Genomic DNA, 24988 nt, shown 5'->3' on the forward strand with positions numbered 1-24988 from the left:
CCGCCTCCTGGCAAAGCGGTGGGGAACACCTGTCCATCGGTGACAGGCGGTTCCATCCATCCATTCTTTTTTTTTTTTTTTTCCAACAAACGATTTATTGATTGATTATTTAAGAGGTAGAATTAGAGATAGGTCCTCCATCCACAGGTTCACTTCCCAGATGGCTGCAATGGCTGAAGCTGGGTAGATCCAGAGCCAGGAGCTTCTTCCGGGTTTCCCAGGTCGGTGCAGGGGCCCAAAGACTTGGGCCATCTTCTACTGCCTTTCCCAGGCCACAGCAAAGAACTGGATCATAACTGGTGCCCATAGGCTTAACCTACTGCACCACAGTGCAGGCTCCAACGTGCCTTTTTTTTTTTTTTTTTTTTTTAATAGAAGGCAGATTTGTAGGGCCTGTAGGATCTCTTGCAGCCATGGTGACAGGAGTCCCAGATGCTAAGGCAAACTCCTTCCCTCCCCTGGCTTCCTCTTATGTAATTCTCTCTCTGTGCACATCACCTGGAACTAATCCAGCTTCAATTCAGAACACAACAGACTGCAGCCCAGGTGGAACTGTAGGTGTTATGCCACCTTCAAAGATATAAGGATGGTGGGGTGGTATTTTCATTTTTTTTAGCATTATTTTATTTATTTAAAAGGCAGGGTGATAGAGACACACACAGAGAGAGAGAACTGCTGGTCACTCTTCAAATGGTTGCAACAGCCAGGGCATGGCCAGGCGGAAGTCAGGAGCCAGGAACTCCTACTAGGTCTCCCATGTCATTGCAGGGGCCCAAGGACTTGGGCCATCTTCCACTGCTTTCCCAGGTGCACTGGTGGGGAACTAGGTCAGAAGCGGAGCAGCCAGCACTCGAGCCAGCTCTCCAGTGTGGGATGTGGAGTCAGAGTGGCAGCTACTCGGTATGCTACACCACAGCACCTGCCCTGGGCTGGTGGTTCTGATCCTATCCCCATCGGGTTCACCTGTGTGGATCCTGAACTAGCAGATGGATGTGGCAGGTGACTGCAGCAGGCAGATGCGTAGCCCAATCGCAGATGCTGGGTCAAGTGCAGGATTTTCCTAGAACAAATAGACACAGCCTCTTAGTGTTTTTTTTGTTTGTTTGTTGTTGTTTTTTTTTTTTTTTTTTTTTTTTTTTTGGACAGGTAGAGTTATAGACAGTGAGAGAGAGATACAGAAAGGTCTTCCTTCCGTTGGTTCACTCCCCAAATGGCCACCATGGCCAGCGCTGTGCCAATCTGAAGCCAGGAGCCAGGTGATTCTTCTCGGTCTCCCATGCAGGTGCACGGGCCCAAGCACTCGGGCCATCTGGACTGGAAGAGGAGCAGCCTGGACTAGAACCTGGCTCCCATATGAGATGCCAGCACCGCAGGCAGAGGATTAACCAAGTGAGCCACGGCGCCAGCCCCAACCTCTTAGGTTTGATAAGGGGTACTGATTTGGTGAGTGGGTTCTTTTCAACCCCAAGGATTAAGAATACGGAAAATAGTTTGCCTCTTGGTGGGAAAGGCACATGACTCATGATCTCTCCCTGCTCTCTTACTCCTGATACCTTCCAAATTAAGGAGTCATGGGGCTGGCACTGTGGTGAAGTGGGTAAAGCTGCCGCCTGTAGTGCTGGCTTCCAATATGGGCACCGGTTCGAGTCCTGGCTGCTCTACTTCCCATCCAGCTCTCTGCTGTGGCCTGGGAAAGCAGTAGAAGATGGCTCAAATCCTTGGGCCCCTGCACCCACGTGGGAGACCGGAAGAAGCTCCTGGCTCCTGATTGGCACAGCTCCGGCCATTGCAGCCAAATGGGGAGTGAACCAGCAGATGGAAGACCTCTCTCTCTCTCTCTCTCTGCCTTCCTCTCTGTTTAACTCTGACTTTCAAGTAATAAATAAATCTTTTAAAAAAGAAAAAGGGGACAGTCGTGTACTGCATAGCAATGTTCCCGTGGTCCCATGAGATTACAAGGGCGCTGACAACTTCCTACTGCCTGGTGGTACTGGAGCCATTATGGCAATGCTAATTTCAGAGGATAGCACATTACACAGTGTTAGTGAGGCTGATGTAAAGTGTTACACTGTAACCACTGTGGTCAATTGCCTCCAGTATTCAGCTCGGTAACATAGTGTACAGGTTTGTAGCCTAGCGGCCGGAATAGCAAAACCACCTAACCATACATTTATCCAAACAGTTTCCTGTGGTTAAGTGAAGCACCACTCTATCTGTGCATGAGATCTTAACTTGTTGTTGTTGTTTTAAAGTTTATTTATTTGAAAATCAGAGTTAGAGAGAGGGAGAGCTTCCATCCGCTTATTCGCTCCCAGGGTGGCCACAATGGGCAGGACTGAGTCAGGCCAAAGCCAGGAGCCAGGAGCTTCATCCAGGTCTCCCACGTGGGTGGCAGGGGTCCAAACACTTGAGCCATCATCCCCCACTTTTCCCAGGCCATAGCAGGGAACTGGATCAGAAGGGAGCAGCCAGGACCTGAACTGGCGCACATAGGGGATGCCGTGGTCCCAAGCAGTAGCTTTACCCCCTGTACCACAGTGCCGGCCCCATCAGAGCTTGCCTTTAATTCTGCTTTGGCTGATAAAGCCAAGACCTTATATCATTATTATTAACACAGTATGGATTTTTTTTTTTTTTTTTTTTTTTTTTTGCCAGACAGAGTGGACAGTGAGAGAGAGAGAGACGGAGAGAAAGGTCTTCCTTTGCCCTTGGTTCACCCTCCAGTGGCTGCCACGGCTGGCGCACCGCACCAATTCAAAGGCAGGAGCCAGTTGCTTCTCCTGGTCTCCCATGGGGTGCAGGGCCCAAGCACTTGGGCCATCCTCCACTGCACTTCCTGGCCACAGCAGAGAGCTGGCCTGGAAGAGGGGCAACCGGGACAGAATCTGGCGCCCTGACCAGGACTAGAACCCGGTGTGCCGGCACCGCAGGCGGAGGATTAGCCTATTGAGCTTGGCGCCAGCCTAGGACTATTTATATATTCATGAAGCATATGCCATTTTCTACTGTCCCTCTCATTGGCAGGACTCTGAATTCATGGCCTTTCTGATTTTCTAGTTTAAAATCTCTGCCTTTGGGGCAGGTATTGTGGTGCAGCAGGTTAAGCTGCCACCTGCGTCACCAGCATCCCTTATCAAAGCTCAGGTTCAAGTCCTGGCTGCTCTGCCTCTGACCCAGCTCCCTGCTAATGCACCTGGGAAGGCAGTGGAGGATTGCTCAAGTGCATAGGCCCTTGTCACCCATGTGGGAGACCCAGGTGGAGTTCCTGGCTCATGGCTTCAGCCTGGCCCAGCCCTGGCTACTGCAGCAATTTGGGCAGTGAACCAGTGGACAGAAGATCAATCTCTCTTTCTCTCTCTAATTCTGCCTTTCAAATAAAATAAATCTTTCTTTTTAAAAAAGTCTCTACACTGAAAACTATTTTAAAAATGGAAAAAAATCTTTTTAAAAAATTCCTTATACAAACTGGTAATGACAATAGATGGTAGGTTTTTTAAAATCCTTACTTGTCGAAATTTTAAAGTCAAACATTTTACTTCTGAGATTTATCCAAAAGTTGAGAATCTTGATTTCAGATTTCAGGGACAGAACAAATTTTGCCACGTGAATCACAGCCACTGGGTGGCGCTGTTTGCCCATCAATGTTGTGGTTCTTATTTATGGAGCAGGAGATAAATTAGCTAAAAGTTGATCTTGACCAAGAAGGAGCTGAGTGTAGTCATGATGGGACTTTTGGTTGGTTGTGCAGGCTAATTCCATGCTGGCAACTGTGAACACTGACCCCAAGGTTTTGCTTGGAACAGATAAGTCTTGCCACAAAAAATCAACTATTACAAAGTATTGACAACACCTGCTAATGTTAAATCAAGCTAAGTGCACGCCACATACAAGATTTTCCTGAAGACATAATTTTTTAAAATTTATTTTCATTGTTATTTGACAGGGAGAGAGAGGGAAAAGAATAGAATTTCCATCTGCTGATTCACTCCCTAAATACCTGCAAAAGCCCAGCAGGGCTAAGTGAAGCTGGGAGACCCTGAACTCCATCCATCTCCCATGGGAGTGGCAGGGGCCCACATACTTGAGGCATCGCCTGCTGCCTCCCGGGGTGCCCACTGGCAGGAAGCCATGTTGAAATCAGAGTGAGGACTCGAACCAGGCACCCTGGATGTAAGATGCAGGTGTCTCCAGATACATCTTAACTGCTGTGCCAAATGGCCACCCCTGCCATTCGAATTTCTTTGATTCTTTGAGGTAGCTAAAATACTCTGGACTGGGAGTGAACTTAATTAGCCTTACCTATTTTCAATTGATTATTAATTTTTAATTATAGAATGAATACATTGTTCAATCCCTGTTTAAAAAATTAAATCAATAATTAAGCACAGGGGTAAGGCTAAAGGCTCCTTGAACTGCTGAGTATACTCATGTATCTTGCCAAAGAAAAAGTGTTTTGGTGTGAGCGTTTGGCACAGAGTTTCGGTTGCTGCTTCGAGTGCCCACATCCCATCTGGGAGAGCCTGGTTCCAGTCCCGGCTCCACTCCTGATGCCAGCTTCCTGCTAATTCCCACCTGGGAGGCAGCAGTGATGGCTCAAGTATATGGATTTCTGCCTCCCGCGAGGGACACTTGGTTTTTCTGGGCTCCTGGCTTTGGCCTGGCCCAGCCCTGGCTGCTGCAGGCATCTGGGGGGGTGAACCAGCAGATGGAAGATCAATCTCTCTTTCCCTCCCTCTGCCTTTCAAATAAATTCTGCCCCAATTTAAAAAAAGAAAAGGAGCTGGCACTGTGGTGTAGCAGGTAAAGCAGCTGCCTGCAGCACTGGCATCTCATATGGGTGCCGGTTCGGGTCCTGGCTGCTCTACTTCCTATCCAGCTCTCTCCTATAGCCTGGGAAAGTGGTGAAAGATGGCCCAAGTCCTTGGGCCCCTGCACTCACATGGGAGACCCAGAAGAAACTTCTGGCTCCTGGCTTCAGATTGGCTCAGCTCTGGCCGTGGAGGCCAACTGGGGAGTGAACCAGCGGATGGAAGACCTCTCTCTCTCTCTGCCTCTCCTCTCTCTGTGTAACTCTGATCTTCAAATAAATAAATAAATCTTAAAAAGGGGGGGGAATGTTTTTGTTTTATGTGTCTTTAAAAGAAAACCTATTACATATACCTCCTTCTACAACTTTTCACTCAAAATTATCTTGGAGATATTTTTATAACAGTTTGGTTCTACGTTGTTCTTTTTACACTGTCGCATTTTATTCTATTTTAAAGATTTATTTATTTAATTGAAAGAGTTACAGAGAGAGGGAGAGACAGAGAGGTCTTCCATCTGCTGGTTCACTCCCCAGATGGCTGCGATGGCCAGGCCAAAGCCAGGAGCCAGGAGCTTCATCCACGTCCCCCATGTGAGTAGCAGGGACCCAAACACTTGAGCCATCTTCTGCTGCTTTCCCAGGCTCATTAGCAGGGAGCTGGATCAGAAGAGGAGCAGCCAGGACACAAACCGGCGCCCATATGGGATGCTGGTACTGCAGGTGGAGGCTTAACCTTCTACGACACAGTGCCAGCCACTACTGCTGTAGTTTTGTATTAATATGACAGATTTCAACTGCACAGTTTATAATATGCTCTAATTTTTATTCAATCAAGTTTCCCTTTGTTCTCTATTCTATCATAAAATTGCCTTTGCTACTCATAACATTGATCTCCATGTAAGTTTTTAAAAGTCATCTTGTCAAACTGCATAAAATTCCCACCAGATTTTTGCTTGGAAATGCATTACTCATGAGCTGGAGCAGGCATTTAGCACCACAGTGAGACACCTGCACCCACATCAGGGTGCCTGGGCTCAGTCCCGGCCCCAGTCCTGGCCCCAGCTTCCTGCACAGCCTGGGAGGCAGCAGTGGCGGCTCAAGCACTTGGGTTACTCCTGCCCACCTTGGAGACCTGGATGGTGTTGCCATGGCTTCGGCCTGGTCCAGCCCTGGCTGTTGCAGTATTTGGGGAGTGGGCCAACAGATGGGCACTCTCTGTTTCTGTGCCTCTTAAATAAATTTTTTAATTGCAGTAAAATTATTTACTCTTCATTTTATTATTTTAAAAAAATTCCCTATGTATTTTATAAAATATACATTATTATAGTATTATGTATAAATAATTTATATATTTTTTTCATGAGTACACACTTTTATTGTTTATTTGAATGACAGAGTTCCAGAGAGAGGTAGAGACAGAGCGAGAGAGAGAAAGAGAGGGAGAGAGAAAGTCTTCCATCTACTGGTTTACTCCCCAAATGGCCACAACGGCCAGAGCTAAGCCAAACCAAAGCCTGGAGCCAGGAGCTTCTTCTGGGTCTCCCACGTGGGTGCAGGGGCCAAGGACCTGGGCCATCTTCCACTGCTTTCTCAGGCTATAGCAGAGAGCTGGATTGAAAGTGGAGCAGCCGGGTCTCGAACTGGCGCCCATATGGGATGCTGGTAGGGCAGGCTGGGGCTTTAACCCACTGCGCTGTCCCCACAAACTTTTTTTTTAAAGATCTATTTTATTTATTTGAAAGGAAGAATTATAGAGAGAGAAGAGACAAAGAGAGAGAGAGAGGTCTTCCATCTGCTGGTTCACTCCCCAAATGGCTGCAGGCCAGGCCCAAGTCAAGAGCTAGGAGCTTCAGCTGGGTCTCCCAGGTGGGTGTAGGTATGCCCTTGGGCCATGCCCCACTGCATTCCCAGGCCATTTGCAGGGAGCTGGATCGGAAGTGGGGCAGCTGGGACTCGAACTGGCGACCATATGGGATGCCAGCACTGCAAGCAGTGGTTTAACCCCCTGTGCCACAAAACTGGCCCTAGTGTTCACAAACTTAAAAAAATTATTTATTTATTCGAGAGGCAGAATTACAGAAAGAGAGATACAGATAATCTTCCACTCCTGTGTGGTTCACTCCCTAAGTGGCCACAATGGCTAGAGCTAAGCAGATCTGAAGCCAGGAGCCAGGGGCTTCCTCCAGGTCTCCCACACGGGTTCAGGGGCCCAAGGAGCTGGGCCATCTTCTGCAGCTTTTCCAGGCCATTAGCAGGGAGCTGAATTGGAAGTGGGGCAGCCAGGACTTGAACCAGCACCCATATAGGATGCCGGCACTGCAGGCGGCGGCTTTCCCTGCTATGCCACAATGCCGCCCCCCACCCCCCATATACAGTTTTAAGAACCTAATGATACTTTGTACTCTACCCACCTCTCTCCCTCCTTCTTCCTTTTTTAAACATTTACAATGATATTCTTTCCACTTACTTTCTAATCACAAGCTGAACCCTCCAGGAAATAGACTTCAACAAGTGGAAAGACCACTGTTGCTTGGGGCTATATTGAGTAATCCATCTCAAGAGGCCACTTTCACTCCTGTCCCTTTCTTTATATATTCGCATAGATCAGGGAAAACATGGGATATCTGTGCTTGGGTACTGGTTTATTTCACTGCGGGTGATGATCTATCTGCATTTGCATCCATTTTCTTGCGTATTACGATTTTGGCAACAAAATGTAGTCCACCCACGAGTTTGACCTCAGTGCATTGGCCTACTCGGTGATTGGTAAACCCAAACCCAAACCCGGCAGGGGCGGAGCTCTCCCAGGGGTTCGGATCTGCAGAGAGTGGAAGAAATGTGCAGCAGCGGCTTAACCCCTGCACCAAACGCCCACCGCTACCTCCCTGTGTCACACAGCAGGAGTCGGCTTCCCGCTGCACTCAGCGCTACCTTTGCCAATTTGTGCCTCGTCTGGTGACTTCTCTGCACAACACGGCCCTTATGCGTGGACCTGGGGTGCTGTCCTGTGGCCCCAAGTGTGCAGCAATGCTGCGACGGGCCCCAGGGAGAAAACAGGGCTCTGATTTGGCAGGAATTACAGTGCCCCGCCCACCACTGGTGCATTTTAAGTAACACCTCTTTAAATAGGAACCCACATAAAATTACTTTGGGTTCACCAAACAAGGGGTGGTCAGAGGCTCCACCAGAACTCAAAGCTGTATTTCCTCTGGGACCAACGGTCAGTACTTGCTAATCTGATTTGCTCCAACTTTATACAACTATTCTGATCAAAAATAGACTGCACCGTAAGGAAAAATGTTTACATATCCCTTTAAAAATACGTATTGCTTATTTGAAGCACAGAGATCCTCCATCTGCTGGCTCACTCCTCAAATGGCCACCAAAGCCACAGGCGAAGCCAGGAGCCTCATCCACGGTGGGCTCCCCTCCCAGTGGAGACCAAGCACTTGGGCTATCTTCAGCTGTTTTCCCAGGTGCACTGACAGGGAGCTGGATCCAACGTGGGACAGCCAGGACAGGGACTGGTGCTCAGATGGGACACGGGCGACACGGGTGGCAGCCCCAGACACAGAAGTCTTCCCTCCAGCCACCGTTTCCCTCCCCAAGTGCACCCAACAGCCAGGGCTGGGCCAGGCCTGAGCCAGGAGCTCCATCCAGGTCTCCCCATGGGTGGCAGGGCCCAAGGACTTTGGCCATCCCCTGCTGCCTCCCGGGCACATTATCAGGCAGCTGGCTCCTAAGCTCACCTGGGTCTCGATCCCACACTCCCCTGCGGCAGGCAGATGTTCCAAGAGCAGTGTCAAGTCGCATCAAAGCCTGCCCTAGATTTTTTAAGATAGTATTTGCTAGGAAGCATCCCTTGCTAGCTACTGATAGAAGGCAGGCATGGGGCCAGTGTTGTGACACGGATGGGTTGACACCTGTGACGTGGGCATCCTCTATGGGCGTGGTTCATGTCCCGGCTGCTCCACTTCCCATCCAGCTCCCTGCTAACGGCCTGGGAAGGCAGCAAAAGATGGCCCAAGTGTTTGTGTCCCCTGACACCCAAGAGGAGACCCCGGAAGAAGCTCCTGGCTTCTGTGTGGCCCAGCCCTGGCTGATGTGGCCATTTGGGGAGTGACCAGTGGATGGAAGATTATCTCTCTGCCTTTCAAATCAACCATATTAAAAATAAATAAATAAATAAAAAAGGACCGTCAGAGTCGTTTGATCAGATGCCGTAAGGCTGGCCCGGAACGGCCTGATGGACAGCTCATGGCTGCTTGGCCGGGCCACCCAGCCCACCCAAGGGTCACTCACGACGCACCAAAGAAACGCTCCCAAGATTTAAGGTGGATTCCTGGGCCACTCAAACCGTGGCTTGAAGGCTACCGATTGCAACCCTGCAGCAGCCACAGCGGGCACCGGCCAGGGCAGGAGGCCACTGCCCACGCCCGGCCACCGCGGCGGCGGCTGCGGCCCCGGGGCAGCCACGTTGGATTCAAAAGCACCGGAAACAGCAGCTCCCACTTGGGGCGCTGCGGACACACGAGTCAAGGCTGCCTTCCAGGAAGCAAACAAAAAAATAAAAAAAAGAAGGAAAAAAAAAAAAGGGCGAAGAAAGAAAAAGGAGGGCGAGTGGCGAGCAGGGGCCGCGGCCGCCGCCCACCACGCCGCGCCCCGCCTCGCGCTCGTCCCGGGCGCCGTGCTCGGCCCCTCGGCCGTCCCCGGTGGCCCAGGCCTCGGACCCCCGCGGCCGGCGCGGCCGCAGCCCCGCTGGCCGGCGCCCTCAGGTGCGTACCCCGCCCTCGCCGCCATGAAGAGCGACTGCTCGTCTAGGAAGTTTCTCCGTCAGGGGAGGGGAGGGTGGCGGCCCTGGGAAGGGGTGGCCGCTGGCGGGTCCGGGCGCGCCGCGGGAGGTGGAGCTCGGCAGCCCTGGCGCCCCCAGGCGGGCCCCGAACCCCCGTTCCCGCGGGCAGGACCTGAGGAGTGGGGGTGGGGCGGCAAGCCCTGCGCGCGGGCCGCGGGCGCACGCACACGGAGCATGCGCGCCTCCCTCTCCTTTCTGATTGGTTGGGCGAGGGCGGAGGCGGGGGCTCTCTGGTGGGCGGCCCCGTGCGCGTGAGGTCATGCGCCTCCTGGCGTACGTAAGGCTGTTTGTGTTGATTGGCTAGGCGGGGGGCGGGGCTTCCTCGTTGCCTGGTAACTGCGTCCAGGCTCCGCCCCTTACGTTGCTGAGCGGCGCCGTGCGTGGGCATTGTCTGGCGCGCTCGGTGTGCTGAGGGGATGCGTTTGTTGGCGGAGAACAAACCGAGCCTCGGGGAAGGAAAAGGCTCTGTCGCCATGCTGCTGTAGGGTGCGAGGGAAGCACGGACTCGCAGGGCTGTAGTCTCCGCCCCTCAAAGGGAAAGCTGCTTTGTTGTCCAATAACCGCTTTATGGCGCTAGCCCGTGACGCCCACCCTTTAGAAGGAAGTCGCGCGTTGAGGCTTGTTAAGTTCATAGACTTGTGCTCTACAGCAGCCTTCCGGAATGTTCGGCCGTGGGTCCCACTGCCCGCCCCAGCCCTTGGCGACTGTGCTCCCTGGGGTTGTCATTTCTGGGGCATTTCGTTGTAGGTGGGCTCGTCCTAAGGACGCGTGTGTGTGTCTGGGTTCCTTCATTTCTGGCGGAATAGTGACTGATCTGGTGGCGTCCCGTGTTGGCTTTCCGTGAATGGACGGATTTCGGGGGCTGGGGTCACGTCTGGTCCCTGTACAGGTGCGGGTGAGGACATCTGTTAGGATTCCCCGCAGGTGCACGGGGATACCCGGAAGTGGAATTGCTCCGCCAAGCTTGTAAGATTTAACCTTATTTATTTGAGAGGCAGAATTAGAGGGAGAGACAGAGGTCTTCCATCCGCCAGTTCACTCCCCAAATGCCCACAGCCGCTGTGGCTGGGCCAGACCAGAGCCAGGAGCTTCTTCTGGGTCTCCCACGCCAGTGCAGGGGCCCAAGGACTTGACCATCTTCTACTGCTTTCCCAGACCACAGCAGAGAGCTGGATCGGAAGTGGAGCAGCTGGGACTAGAACCGGCACCCATAGGGGATGCTGGCACTGCAGGTGGCGGCTTCGCCCACTAGGCCACAGCACCGGGCCTCTGAGCTCTGTGTTTCAGCTTAGCGCTGGTAGTTTGGAGTAAATAGACCGCAGCCACCTGGATGTCACTCCCCCACCCCCGCTGCCCTCCGCGCGGCTCACGTGGAGGCAGTGGCGCCGTGCCGGGTTGCAGCTGGTGTCCAGCTGGTGGCCGTGGGCCGTGGTGATTCCGAGTGCCTGTTGTTTAGCCCCTGGCTCTGGGCCCACAGCCCTCCGCCTGGACAGTTTGTCTCCCTTGTCTTAGAAGGAACAGTCGGATGCCTTCATCTTGTGTTGCAGGCAGTGGTTTAACCATCCACTGTGGATGCCAGTTCAAGTCCCAGCCGCTCCACTTCCGATCCAGCCCCGTGCTGATGTGCCTGGGAAGGCAGTGGAGGATGGCCCACATGCTTGGGCCGCTGCACCTAATGGGAGACCTGGGTGAAGCTCCTGGCTCCTGGCTTCTACCTGGCCCAGCCCAGGCTTTTGGGGCCATTTGGGGAGTGAACCAGCAGATGGAAGATGCCTCTGTGCCTCTCCCTCTCTGTAACTCTGCCTTTCAAATAAATAAGATACATCTTAAAAAAAAAAAAAAAAACAGATATCAGACGCTTGATAAATGGAGTGAGTGACATTCCAAGTGATGGCAGGTTGTGAGGGATATCGGTTGTACAACAAGGCTGGGAAAAGTTTGGAGAGTAAATATTTCTGTATTTGGGGACTTGGGGCCTCTGTCACATACATGTCACCGTGTCATCTCAGGAAAGCAGCTCAGACAAGATGTAAATAAATGAGTGTGTCTTTGTTCCCAATCGTAAAATATGAAAGACAAAGTTCCTACCTCTACTTGTTGTTAAGATACAGGAAGCAAACAAATCACAATGAATACGAAACAGTCCATATTTTTATAATTGTTGGTACCACAGTTATGCCAACTGACAATACCTTTTTTGAGTTCCACCTGGCTTCATTCTGCCTATTTTTTTAATTCTCTATTAAAACCCAGAGTTGGGTGTCGCTCCCCCTCTTCGTGGAGGAATGACACAGGACCCTGCGCTGTTCTTTCGTCTGCTCGGCCCTCCCCGGGTTTGCTGCTGGTTCTTCCCGGGTTGGCTACTATCCCTTCCACCTCCGTGGAAGGGCAGTTCCCCCTGGCCACATTCCCCACTTCCGCAGGGGAGCGGCACACCGCCGGCCGGCTCTCTCGGGGGCTGCACAGGTGTTCCTTCAGATGTTCCTCTTAGATGTTCCTGGTGCATGCCGTCTCTCTCCTCCTTTATAGTCCTCCTCCGCCAATCCCAACTCGGCTGCCCACACGCCGAGTACGCTGCTCTCCTCCAATCAGGAGCGAGTCCTACAGTTTATTGGTTGAACTGGAGGCACCTGTGTAGAAGCTGTTTTCTTCTCTCCCAGCGCCATATTGTGGGAGAGCAGATGCATAGAATAAGTCTTAATTCCAGTAACTCAGTCTAGTCCGGATTGTTCCCCACAGTTGGGGTGGGCAGGTGTTTGCCAGACCCCTGCATTCCACTTCAGAGTGCCAGGGTCATGTCCTGGGTCTGCTCCTGATTCCAACTTCCTGCTAACACAGGGCCAAGTATCAGGGCCCAGTACCCACCGGGAAGACTTGGACTGAGTTCCCGGCTCCTGGTTTTGGCCTGACCCTGCCCCGAGCTGTTGCTGGTATTTGGGTACTAAACCAGAAGATTGGCGTGTGCTCACTCTCACTCTCAAATAAGTTACGTACAAAAATTAATTTTTAAAACACATTTTTTGACATCACAGTCCTCGTAGAGTATAATTAACAAGAAGATGTGTGTTTATACCTGGTGCTGACAGGTGTCAGTCAAGCCTCTAACGTGGGTGTTTCAGAGGAAGCCTTTGTTGAAACTGTCTGCGGAAAGAATCACATTAAATAATTGACACAGCAGAATCATGTCAAGGAGGCGTTGAACTGTGAGTTCAGCCACAGTTGATCTGCACAAATGGAATGCGAAGAAGAGCTATCTAAACCTTGTACGCATTTCCTGCCCTTCTGTGGGGATGTCTGATTTAGCAGCAACGATGAAGTCGGTGCCTGGAATGTGCCATTCCTTAGAATGGTTTCAGTTCCTGGGGGCTTCTGGGCCCAAGCATCCCATAATACTGCCTGTGATTCTTGGGTTTAAAAACGCATGTTTTCTTTAAAAAAAAATCATTTTCATCTACCTGAAAGGCAGAGTGACAGGGAAACAGAGAAAGAGAGAGAAAAAATATTCCATCCACTGATGTACTCCCCAAATGCTTGTAACAGCCAGGGCAAGGCCAGACCAAAGCCAGGAGCCAGGAACTCCATCCAGGTCCCCCTTGTGGGTGGCAGGGGCTCGAGCACTTGAACCATCATCCTCTGCTGTCTTTCAGGATGCACTGGCAGGAAGCTGGGTCAGACGCAGAGGTGCTGGGATTCAAATTGGCTCTCTGATAGGGGACGCGGGCCACAGTGCCCACCTCGCTCAGTATGCCTGTGTGTCACATGTAGTAGCCCCTATGCAGTTTCTTCAAATAACTAACGGAAGAAACAACCATCTAAGGCAATTCTGCAGGGACACTGGGGTTTGGGGGGGGGGGGGGCTTGATGAGAGTCCCAGTGCCGTGGTCACCATTGTCAGAGTCATCCAGGTGGGGACTCCGGCGTTCCAGGAACTGCAGTGTGGCCAGGCACGGAGGCGGTAAGATTTCAGAGAGAATCACATTGTGACACGATGGCTGGGCATAAACTGTAAAGGCATTTTTCCACGGGAAAATTCTAAGAGAAAAGCCAAAACCCTCGTTGAAGAGAGAAAGCCTTCTGAGAAAGACATCTCAAAGCCATGGGTGGTTAATAAATGTCAGCACTACTTTGTCTAAAATAGAGAGGCAGGTGTTTAGCCTTGCGCTCACAACGCCCGCGACTCTGTGCCTGGATTCAGGTGCCGCTGCAGATCCCGCTCTCACCTTCCTGTTGATGCAGACCGTGGGAGGGGCAGCAGGTGATGGCTCCGAGGTTGTGTTCCCAGTTCCTGGCTCCAGGCCTGGCAGGCTTTTGGGGAGTGAACCAGTGGGTGGGAGCCGTCTTTCTGTTGTCTGTGTCTCCCATAAGTAAATAAATGTAAAATGATAACGTTTTCCTGTGAAGAAATCATGAGAGAAAAATGTTCTCTCTGGAGCGGGTTTTGAGTTCGAGTCCCGGCTGCTCCACTTCTGATCTGGCTCTCTGCTGGTGTGCCTGGGAAAGCAGCAGAGGATGGCCCAAGTGCTTGAGTCCCTGATTCCATGTGAAAGACCTGGATGAAGCTTATTCCTAGGGTAATTTTTTTGGCTGTGTTTGAATTTGCCTTTGGGTCTCCCTAATGTTCTGAGATTCAGCTTTGCTCCATGAGATGTTACTTTTTTTTTAATTAGTTTATCCTGAAAGACAATGGTTGTATGAGACCACTTTTTTTTTTTAATTAAAAAATTTTTTTTCAGACCACTTTTTATCACCTTAGTGACCATACCCAAGAGGAGCTTCTTGGGGGAATAAAAGGTTTATTCTGGAAGGTTCTGGTTCAGGATCAGGCCACCCCATGGACCTGTGTCTAATGGAGGCGCTGGACCTGCTGGTGTGGAGGAGAAATCAACTAGTTAAGCCAGGAGGGAGAGGACACCTCACAGAATCACTCTCAGGAATTTGTGTGTCTGTTCAATGCGGGAGGAAATGTAGAAGCAAGCCTTGGAAGCAGACCCACATTTGCACTCAAAAGTCTTGCCCGTGTGTTCCATCACCTTTGTTAGGTGGGTCCCAGAGCCCTTGGGGTTGGGCACAGCTTGGGGAAATCTTTCCCATCCTGCACCACGGGGGACTGTTGGGTCCAGTAACACTGTGCTGATGAAGTCCTGGGGGGAGCTGCATGGACTCCATGCACAGACGGGCCTCTGCCCAGCAGTATCAGAGAGGGAGGAGAAACATATCTATAAAACTCCAGCGTGAATGCAGACTGAGCCCTCGGTTCTTGCCTGAAATGCCTGCCGGTTGGGTATTCTTTGCATTAAACTTTGCTACCTCGCTTAATACTGAGAACAGTGAAATAATAATAATAATAATCACCGTCTCCTGAGACCCACCCTCCAAGGGCAGGCCCCCAGTGACCCTAAATCCTACCACCAGACCCTTCCCTCAAATGTCTACCCATAACCCATAGTCATTAGCATTACATCAGAATTAAGCATCTGCATGAGTTTTATGGAGAAAGTCCTACTCAACCATCCACAGTATATTATGTTTCTTAGTCTTAATTTTAAATAACAGTCCTTTTTTTTTTTTTTTTTAAGATTTGTTTGAAAGGCAGAGTTAACAGAAGGAGAAACAGAGCAAGAGAGATTTTCTACCTGGTTACAGTCAGAGCTGGGCCGGGCCAAAGCCAGGAGCTTCCTCCAGATCTCCCACATGGGTGGCAGGGGCCCAAGGACTTGGACCATCTTCTACTGCTTCCCCAGGTGCATTAGCAGGGAGCTGGATTGGAAGTGGAGCAGCCGGGACTAGAACCAGCACCCATATGGGATGTTGGCACTGCAGGTGGCAGCTTTACCAGCTATGCCACAGCACCAGCCCCCAGCAATAAGTTTTAAAGAGCTTTGATTGCGTGTTTATCTTTAGAACAACACACATCTACCCACATCAATCCTTTCTCAAAATGAATAATTATGTTGGTTTGGATAAAAACTGAACACATGTTCATTCTATTTAAAGACGTATTTTAAGAGCTTTACAAGATTTCTTTAGCTTCCAATGGGAAAATAATTTTAATATTTCAACTAAGTAATGGAATAGATTTCTAAAACTAAAGGAAATTGGAGCAAAAAAGCCCTCTAGTTTTGCCAGCATAAAATAAACATCATTTCAAATCGCGGCTTCCCCATGAAGTAATTTAATCTGAATTCTTGATTATGCATTCTGGATGCCAGTCTTCCCAACGGAGTTATATGACCATAGAATTGACATATAATTTGATTTTAAAATTTTATTTATTTGAAAGAGTTACAGAGAGGGAGAGGCAGAGTCAAAGAGAGAGAGGGAAGTCTTCCATCCACTAATTCACTCTCCAAATGGCCACAACCACCAGGACCAGGCCAGACTGAAGCCAGGAGATTCTTCTGGGTCTGCCATTTGGGTACAGGGACTCAAGCACTTGGGCCATCCTCTGCTGCTGTCCCAGGCACACCAGCAGAGAGCCAGATCAGAAGTGGAGCAGCCGGGACATGAACTGGTGCCCATATGGGATGCTGGCATTGCAGGTGGTGGCTCAACCTGCTAGGCCACAGCACTGGACCTCAACATACAATTTTTTTAAGATTTATTTATTTATTTGAAAGTCAGAGTTACAGAAGGAGAGGCAGAGAGAGAGAGAGGGCTTCCATCCGCTGGTTCACTCCCCAGTTGGTTGCAATGTCCGGAGCTGCGCCATTCCGAAGCCAGGAGCTTCTTCCAGGTCTCCCACACAGGCACAGGGGCCCAAGGACTTGGGCCATCTTCCACTGCTTTCCTAGGCCATAGCAGAGAGCTGGATCGGAAGTGGAGCAGCCAGGACTCAAACCGGTGCCCATGTGGGATGCTGGCACTGCAGGTGGCGGCTTTACCTACTACGCCACAGTGCTGGCCCCAATATACAATATTAAAAATATAAATGCACAAACAATTGACATGAGGGGGCGCAGAAGTTTGTAGAAAATGGAAGTAAAAGATAAAAAACAGAAGCTTCTCAGCTCCATCAAGTTCAAGACACTTTTGTAAGCGATGACAGGATGACAGTAGCCATTTAGTCCATCCCCCAAGAACGGAGGGAACTCTACCAGGTCAGTGCCGTCTTTTCTGAACTACTAACTCAAGACAAAGAGGTCTTTAAAGGTTTCTCTAAGATTAGGAGATGAGAGGAGGCAGAAGAAGCCACAGCAGGACCGTGAGGTGGACGTGTAGTCCTGTCCACGCTCCTGCATCTGTGCCGTTGTTTGATGAGAGCAATGAGCAGGAGCCTTGTGGGTGGTGGAGAAGGACTCTGTGGTGAGGTTTTGCTGGATGGTTTTCTGCTAAGGTTTTGGCTCGCTTTCTCAAGGCACTCTCCTAATAAGCAGAGGTTACCTCTCTTTGCCCCACCCAGAGAGTCGACAAGAAAATGCCTTGAGCACCCGGCACCTCCGCGGCCATGATGACGCGTGCTCCTGGCTGGACCACGGTGCGCCGCTTGGTGGCCACTTTGTGCTGTGTCTTCAGGGTTGTACTGGTAGAGTTGTGTTTCCTGTGAAAACCTTTTTGAGAAAATGCTTCAGGGTCTTGATTCCACTTCTTGAACGTGTCCCTCGAGATCTCTGCTCTTGACTGGGGCCGTTTGGGCACCATGGAGAGAAGCATTGCTTATAGACTCCGTTTTTCAGTTGGAATCGTGTGTGCTGAGCCAGTTGGAATGTCTGTGGTGTTGGCTGTTGGTGTTTTGCTGTTAACTGTTTGTCCTCTTCAGTTAGGGCATGATCGAGGTTTTTCTTTTCCTCAAACACGGATGGTCTGCCACTATGGGCTTCATCTTCAGCGTCTTCTCATCTTCTCATCATTCCTCTATTTTTTTTTAAGATTTATTTATCTGAAAGGCAGAGTTACAGAGAGGCAGAGGCAGAGAGAGAAAGAGAGAGATCTTCCATCCACTGCTTCACTTCCTAAACGGCTGATCTGAAGCCAGGAGCCAAGAGCTTCTTCTGGGTCTCCCACGTGGGTACAGGGGCTCAAACACTTAAACCATCTTCTACTGCTTTCCCAGGCTGTTAGCAGGGAGCTGAATTGGAAGAGGAGCAGCCAGGACTTGAACCAGCGCCCATATGAGATGCCAGTGCTGCAGGTGGAGGTTTAACCTACTACACCACAGTGCCGGTCCCCTAATCATTCCTTAAAACACGTTATCCAGGGGCGGGTGCTGTGGTAAGTCACAGCTTCTGATGCTGGCTTTCCGTATCAGAACACTGATTTGAGTCCTGGCTACCCTGCTTCTGATCCGGCTTCCTGCTGATGTGCCCAGGAAGGCAGCAGAGGATGCCCACGAACTTTGACTCCTGCCATGTGGGAGACCAGGATGAAGTTCCTGGCTCCTGGTTCAGCCCTGGCTCTTGCAGCTATTTTTTTATTATTATTATTTATTTGACAGATAGAGTTAGACAGTGAGAGAGAGAGAGACAGAGAGAAAGGTCTTCCTTCCGTTGGTTCACCCCCGAAATGGCCGCTATGGCCGGCACACTGCGCTCATCCCAAGCCAGGAGCCAGGTGCTTCCTCCTGGTCCCCATACAGGTGCAGGAGCCCAAGCACTTGGGCCATCCTCCACTGCCCTCCCGGGCCACAGCAGAGAGCTGGCCTGGAAGAGGAGCAACCGGGACAGAATCCAGCACCCATATGGGATGCCGGTGCTGCAGGCGAAGGATTAACCAAGTGAGCCGTGGCGCCAGCCCTCTTGCAGCTATTTGAAGCATGAACCAGTGGATGGTAAATCTCTCTGCCTTTCAAATAAATAAATATTAAAAAAAAAGTTTAGAACTTTGAAATACTATTGAACTTATATGGAAAAATTGCAAGTATAGAAAAAAGAATTATTTTTTTAAGATTTTTATTTATTTGAAAAGCAGAGTTAGAGAGAGAGAGAGAGAGAGAGAGAGATCCTCCATCCATTGGTTCACTTCCCAAATAGTTGCAATGGCTGGGGTTGGACCACGCCGAAGCCAGGAACTTCTTCCAGGTCTCCCACATGGGTGCAGGGGCCCAAGCACTTGGGCCATCTTCTACTGCTTTCCCAGCACCATTTGCAGGGAGCTGGATCAGAAGTGGAGCAGCCTGGCACCCGCCCTGGCTGTTATAGCCACTTGGGGAGTGAACCAGTGGATGGAAGATCTGTGTCTCTGCCACTCCCCTCCTCCACCGTTAACTCTACCTTTCAGGGTTTTTTTTTTTTTTTTTTTTTTTTTTTTTTTAAGTTTGTGGATAATAGAATTAGGAGTGGCTGTTCAGTCTAGTGGTTAGAACACTGTCCCAGACCAAGGCACATGCTCTGACGCCTCACCCTTAACTTCCTGCGAATGCAGACCCTGGAAGGCAGGGGTAAAGGCTTGAGTAATTCTTGCCACCCACATGGGCACCTGGATTGAGCTCTTTGCTCTGGACCCGGCCTAGCCCTAACCAAGGCAAGCATTTGGGGAGTGAATCAGGGAGTGGAAGCTCTCCTTGTCCATCTGTCTCAAATTTTTTTTTTTTTTTTTGACAGGCAGAGTGGACAGTGAGAGAGAGAGACAGAGAGAAAGGTCTTCCTTTGCCGTTGGTTCACCCTCCAATGGCCGCCGCGGCCAGTGCGCTGCGGCCGGCGCACCGCGCTGATCCGATGGCAGGAGCCAGGAGCCAGGTGCTTTTCCTGGTCTCCCATGGGGTGCAGGGCCCAAGCACCTGGGCCATCCTCCACTGCACTCCCTGGCCACAGCAGAGGGCTGGCCTGGAAGAGGGGCAACCAGGACAGAATCCGGCGCCCCGACCGGGACTAGAACCCGGTGTGCCGGCGCCGCTAGGCGGAGGATTAGCCTAGTGAGCCGCGGCGCCGGCCCATCTGTCTCAAATTTTAAAATTAAGGAGCTGGCACTATGGCATAGCAGGTAAAGCTGCTGCCTACAGTGCCAGCATCCCATATGGGCACTGGTTCGAGTCCCAGCTGCTCCACTCTGATCCAGCTCTCTGCTATGGCCTGGGAAAGCAGTGGAAGATGAACCAAGTCCTTGGGCCCCTGCATCCACGTGGGAAACCCTGAAGAAGCTCCTGGCTCCTGGCTTCGGATGGGCTCAGCTCCAGTCGTTGCAGCCATTTGGGGAGTGATCCATCGGAAAGAATTTTATTTATTTATCTGAAAGGCAGAGTTACAGAGAGGGAGACACACATGCACACGTACCTGCACAGAGCGAGAGAATGCACTTGCCTCCACCTATAGGCTCATTCCCCAAATGGCCACAACAGCCAGGGCTGGGCCAGGCTGAAGCCAGGAGCCTGGAACTCCATCCGGGTGTTTCACATGGATGGCAGGGGCCCAAATACTTGGGCCATCTTCTGCCTTCTCAGGTGCATTAGCAGGGAGCTGGATCAAAAGTGGAGCAGCCAGGACTCAAAACAGTGTCCATATGGTATTGCCACGTACCAGCCTCTTCATTTTCTTTCTTTTTTTTTTTTAAGATTTATTTATTTATTTGAAATTCAGAGTTACACAGAAAGAAGGAGAGGCAGAGAGAGGGAGAGGTCTTCCATCTGCTGCTTCACTCCCCAGATGGTCACAACAGCTGGAGCAACGCTGATCCAAATCCAGGAGCCAAGAGCTTCTTCCGGGTCTCCCATGTGCGTGCAGGGACCCAAGCACTTGGGCCATCTTCTACTGCTTTCCCAGGCCACAGCAGAGAGCTGAATCAGAAGTGGAGCAGCCGGGACTCGAACCTGCGCCCATATGGGATGCCGGCACTGCAGGAGGTGGCTTTACCCACTATGCCACAGCACTGCCCCCTGTCATTTTCTTATAGTGCACATTTCCCATAAATTTTTTGAAGACCCCTGATGCTCAACATATGACCCAGTGATCCCCCTCTTAGATATTTACTCAAGAGAAATGAAAACATAGGTTAACACAAAGCTTACGCATGAATGGCTCCTGGGGCTTCATTTGCTGATCTCCAGCAATGGGAAATGGCTCCGATGTTTTGAAATGGCAAAGGGATAAATAAACTCAGATCCCTGTAACAAGTACTCAGTGGTATAAAGGGTAAACCACTGAGATACCCAACAACATATTACAATATAATATATATATATATTATACTTTAAACAGCTTTTTAAAGAATGGCACCTTTAATAATCAACAACTTAAAACCTAATTCCCCTGTGGGTTTCATGTGCATCCGTTGAAAGAATCTCCATGGGACCAGCACCGTGGCTCACTAGGCTAATCCTCTGCCTGCGGTGCCAGCACTCCAGGTTCTAGTCCTGGTTTGGGCGCTGGATTCTGTCCTGGTTGCCCCTCTTCCAGGCCAGCTCTCTGCTGTGGCCAGGGAGTGCAGTGGAGGATGGCCCAAGTGCTTGGGCCCTGCACCCCATGGGAGACCAGGAGAAGCACCTGGCTCCTGCCTTCGGATCGGCGCAGCACATTGGCCATAGTGGCCATTTGGGGGGTGAACCAATGGAAGGAAGACCTACCTTTCTCTCTCTCTCTCTCTCTCTCTCTCTCTCTCTCTCACTGTCTAACTCTGCCTGTCAAAAATAAAAAATAAATAAAAATTTTTTAAAAAAGAATCTCCATGGGGTGGGCACTTATTTAGCCTTTGGTGAAGATGCTGGTTAAGATACCTGCGTCCCACATTAGCGTACCTGAGTTGTATTCCTGGCTCCCGCTCCCAAACCTGGCTTCCTGCCGATAGAGAGCAGGAAGCAGTGGGTCCCTACTGCTCACTCACAGGGGAGACATGGGTTGTGTTCCCAGCTCCTGGCTTCCGCCCAGCCCAGTCCCGATTATTACAGGATCTTGCTACCTCTGAAATATATTCATTAAATTTTAAAAATCAGGGCCGGCGCCGCGGCTCACTAGGCTAATCCTCCGCCTTGCGGCGCTGGCACACCGGGTTCTAGTCCCGGTCAGGGCGCCGGATTCTGTCCCGGTTGCTCCTCTTCCAGGCCAGCTCTCTGCTGTGGCCAGGGAGTGCAGTGGAGGATGGCCCAGGTGCTTGGGCCCTGCACCCCATGGGAGACCAGGAGAAGCACCTGGCTCCTGCCTTCGGATCAGCACGGTGCGCCGGCCGTGGCGGCCATTGGAGGGTGAACCAACGGCAAAGGAAGACCTTTCTCTCTGTCTCTCTCTCTCTCAATGTCCACTCTGCCTGTCAAAAAATAAAAATAAAAAAAATTTTTTTAAATCAATTCCCATTTATTTGAAAGGCAATTTGAGAGGAAGAGAGACAGACAGACAGACATGGTACCAGCCCCTGCACAGACCAGCTGCACAGCCTAGCAGGCTTCCTGGCCTCTGTGTCCGTACATGGGGAATGAGTGCTCCTTAGAGCTTGTGTGTTGAACTGCACAATTGTGCATTGCTACTCTTCAGGAACTGTTCACTTCTCTGTCCAGCCTCCCTTTGATTTTGTTTGTTTTTAAGATTCATCTGAAAGTTACAGTGACACAGAGAGATCTTCCATCCGCTGGTCCACTTCCCCAGATGGCCACAATAGCCAGGACTGGGCCAGGCCAAAGTCAGGAGGTAGGCACTTCATCCAGGTCTCCCATGTGAGTGGCAGAGACCCAAGCACTCAGGCATTCTTCCACTGGCTTCTCAGGCACATTAGTAAGGAGCTGGGTGGGAAGTGGAGCAGCCAGGACTTGAACCAGCTCATCTGGGCTGCCAGCGTTGTAGGCGGCGGCTTCACCTGCTGCGCCACGATGTCTTTTTAAAACTGCGTTATTGGCCGGCGCCATGGCTCAATAGGTTAATCCTCCGCCTTCAGCGCTGGCACACCGGGTTCTAGTCCCCGTCGGGGCGCCGAATTCTGTCCCGGTTGCTCCTCTTCCAGGCCAGCTCGCTGCTGTGGCCCGGGGGGTGCAGTGGAGGATGGCCCAAGTACTTGGGCCCTGCACCCTATGGGAGACCAGGAGAAGTACCTGGCTCCTGGCTTCCGATCAGCGCGGTGTGCCAGTCGCAGCGCGCCAGCCACGGCGGCAATTGGAGGGTGAACCAATGGCAAAGGAAGACCTTTCTCTTGGTCTCTCTCTCTCTCTCTCTCTCTCTCTCTCACTGTCCACTCTGCCTGTCAAAAAAAACAAAAAAAGATAAAACTGCATTATTGAGCTATACTTCACATGCCCTATAATTCACCTGTTTAAAGGGTACAGTCCAGTAGCTGTTAGTACATACAGGATGTTCAAAAAGTTCATGGAAAGTACATATTAAGAAAAGCTCTTTGCATGGATTTCAAAAAATGTTTGCACCGAGATAAACTTATCTGTGCATTCCATTTTTCCACAAAGTTTTTCAAGACCCCTCATGGTCACCGAGATGCAGAACCGTCTCCACATCTTTAAGCTTCATGGAAATGCGTATTGTGAAAATATGAATACTTTTGCACCAAAGTAACCTTACCTTGTGCCAGTGTTGTGGCACAGAGGGTTAAGCCACCGCCAGCAACGTTGGCATCCCATATCAGAGTGCCAGTTTGAGTTCTGGCTCTCTGCTTCTGGTCCAGATTCTTGCTAGTGTGCCTGGGAAAGCAGCAAAAGATGGTCTTAAGTGCTTGAGTCTCTGTCTCTGCACCCATGTGGGAGACCTAGATGGAGTTCCAGGCTCCTGGCTTCGGCCTGGCACAACCCTGGCCATTGCAGACATTTGGGGAGTGAACCAGTAGAAGATCTCTCTAATTTCTCTGTCTCTCCCTATCACTCTGCCTTTCAAATAAACAACATCAAACATAAAAAAAAAAATAAGCTTACCTTTGAATTCCGTTTTCCACCATCTTTTTGAAGTCCCCTTAGACTCCCCCACCATGAAAGTGGCCCTCCCCGTTCAGGAGGTCTTGGGCAAGTCGGTTTCTCCAGCTCTGAGGGGACCATCTGTGAGGTCCCTCCAGCCTTCAGCATGTGAGGAGAAAGACGCTCGGTTTCCAGCACTCACTCCCTGATTCCTTCTCTGGCACAGGGATCATGGCCCAAGTCGCGATGACCACGCTGCCCATGGAACACAAGTCCTCGGAGAGCAGGATGGTGGTGACATTCCTGATGTCAGCCCTGGAGTCCATGGTGAGACCGCCCGGCCCTTCTCGAAGCATCCAACAGTCGCAATGACAGAGCTGTGAGACCCTTCGGGGCCCCTTCCAGTGTTGCCTTTCAATTTTCCATCTTGTCCGTGCGAGGGGGTCCCTCACAGGGGACGGTGGGCCCAGCCGGTCGTGTGCTCACTTGTCTGTGACATCACGGATGGGAACTGTGCAAAATTTCAGCTCCCCGGATCTGAAATTTCACAGAGCAGCCTTTGTCACCTTGTTAGAGAATGTTTTTCCATCTCAACTCAGAGGTAAACGGATCATTTATACGCACCTGTTTTCATCTGGATGGTGAATTTACCTGGTGGGTGGAAATTGGATGTGAGATTCACACAGCCTCAGAGCGTCTGGTCAGAGGTACTTACTGAGGCTGGCGCCATGGTGCAGTGGGCTAAGGCACCGCCTGTGACACCGGCATGGCTGCTCCATTTGCAGTCCAGCTCCCTGCATGAAGCTCCTGGCTCCTGGCTTCAGCCTGGCCCAGCCTTGGTCACTGTGGCTATTTGGGGAATGAACCAGCAAATGGAAAGAGTCAGTCTCTCTCTCTCTCTCTCTCTGTAATTCTGCCTTTCAAAAAAAAATTTAGGATGTATTTATTTATTTATTTATTTTTATTTGAAATGCAGAGTAACAGAGAAAGGAGGAGAGACAGAGAGAGAGAGAGTTCTTCTATCCTTTGGTTCACTCCCCAAATGGCCACATCAGCTGAGGCAGGGCCAGGCTGAAGCCAAGAGCCCCAGCTTCTTCTGGGTCTCCCACGTGGGTGCAGGAACCCAAGCACTTGGGTCATCTTCTGCTTTCCCAGGTGCATAAGCAGGGAGCTGGATTGGAAGTGGAGCATTTGAGTTTCGAACCGGTGCCCATATGGGATGCCAGCATCACAGACGGAGGCTTAACCTTCTGCACCACAGTGCCAGCCCCCCAAAAAAAATTTTTTAAAGAAGGTACTTAATGATTAAAAAGGGTGACTTGACAGGGGAAACCTGACACACACACCTTCCCGAGGGACCCAGGGTCACCTCTCCAGTGATGGGATAGAGTGGCGCCCAAGACAGAGCACCGAGAGTCACGTTCTGTGTGACGTCCCTACCAAATTACAGAGCCCAGCTATACAACCGGAGCATCAGACACCGCACTGAGGGACAGTCTGCATGGTGCTGGGCTGGACTTCTGTTTTCCTTTTTAAAAATTTATTAATTTATTTGAAAGAGTTACAGAGAGGCAGCAGAGAG

The 24988-nt window shown here is 50.7% G+C and overlaps 1 protein-coding gene across 5 annotated transcripts in view; it reads left to right on the forward strand.

Moving 5' to 3' along the window:
• The first annotated feature begins 9031 nt into the window (after positions 1-9031).
• Positions 9032-24988, forward strand: part of LOC100339432 (general transcription factor II-I repeat domain-containing protein 2B) — a 52915-nt gene continuing 36958 nt past the window's right edge. For 3 of the 5 annotated variants that reach the window (XM_070064502.1, XM_070064503.1, XM_070064504.1), the window contains exons 1-2: positions 9032-9582; positions 23633-23733. In XM_070064502.1, the coding sequence (XP_069920603.1) occupies positions 9065-9582; positions 23633-23733 (619 nt within the window). In that variant the 5' untranslated portion in view covers positions 9032-9064. Of the gene's footprint in view, positions 9583-23632; positions 23734-23776; positions 24008-24988 lie in introns of those variants that run through there. The other 2 variants (XM_070064505.1, XM_070064506.1) reach the window with 2 other exon arrangements.

Source organism: Oryctolagus cuniculus, chromosome 19 (assembly GCF_964237555.1).
Source record: "Oryctolagus cuniculus chromosome 19, mOryCun1.1, whole genome shotgun sequence".
NCBI lineage: Eukaryota > Metazoa > Chordata > Mammalia > Lagomorpha > Leporidae > Oryctolagus > Oryctolagus cuniculus.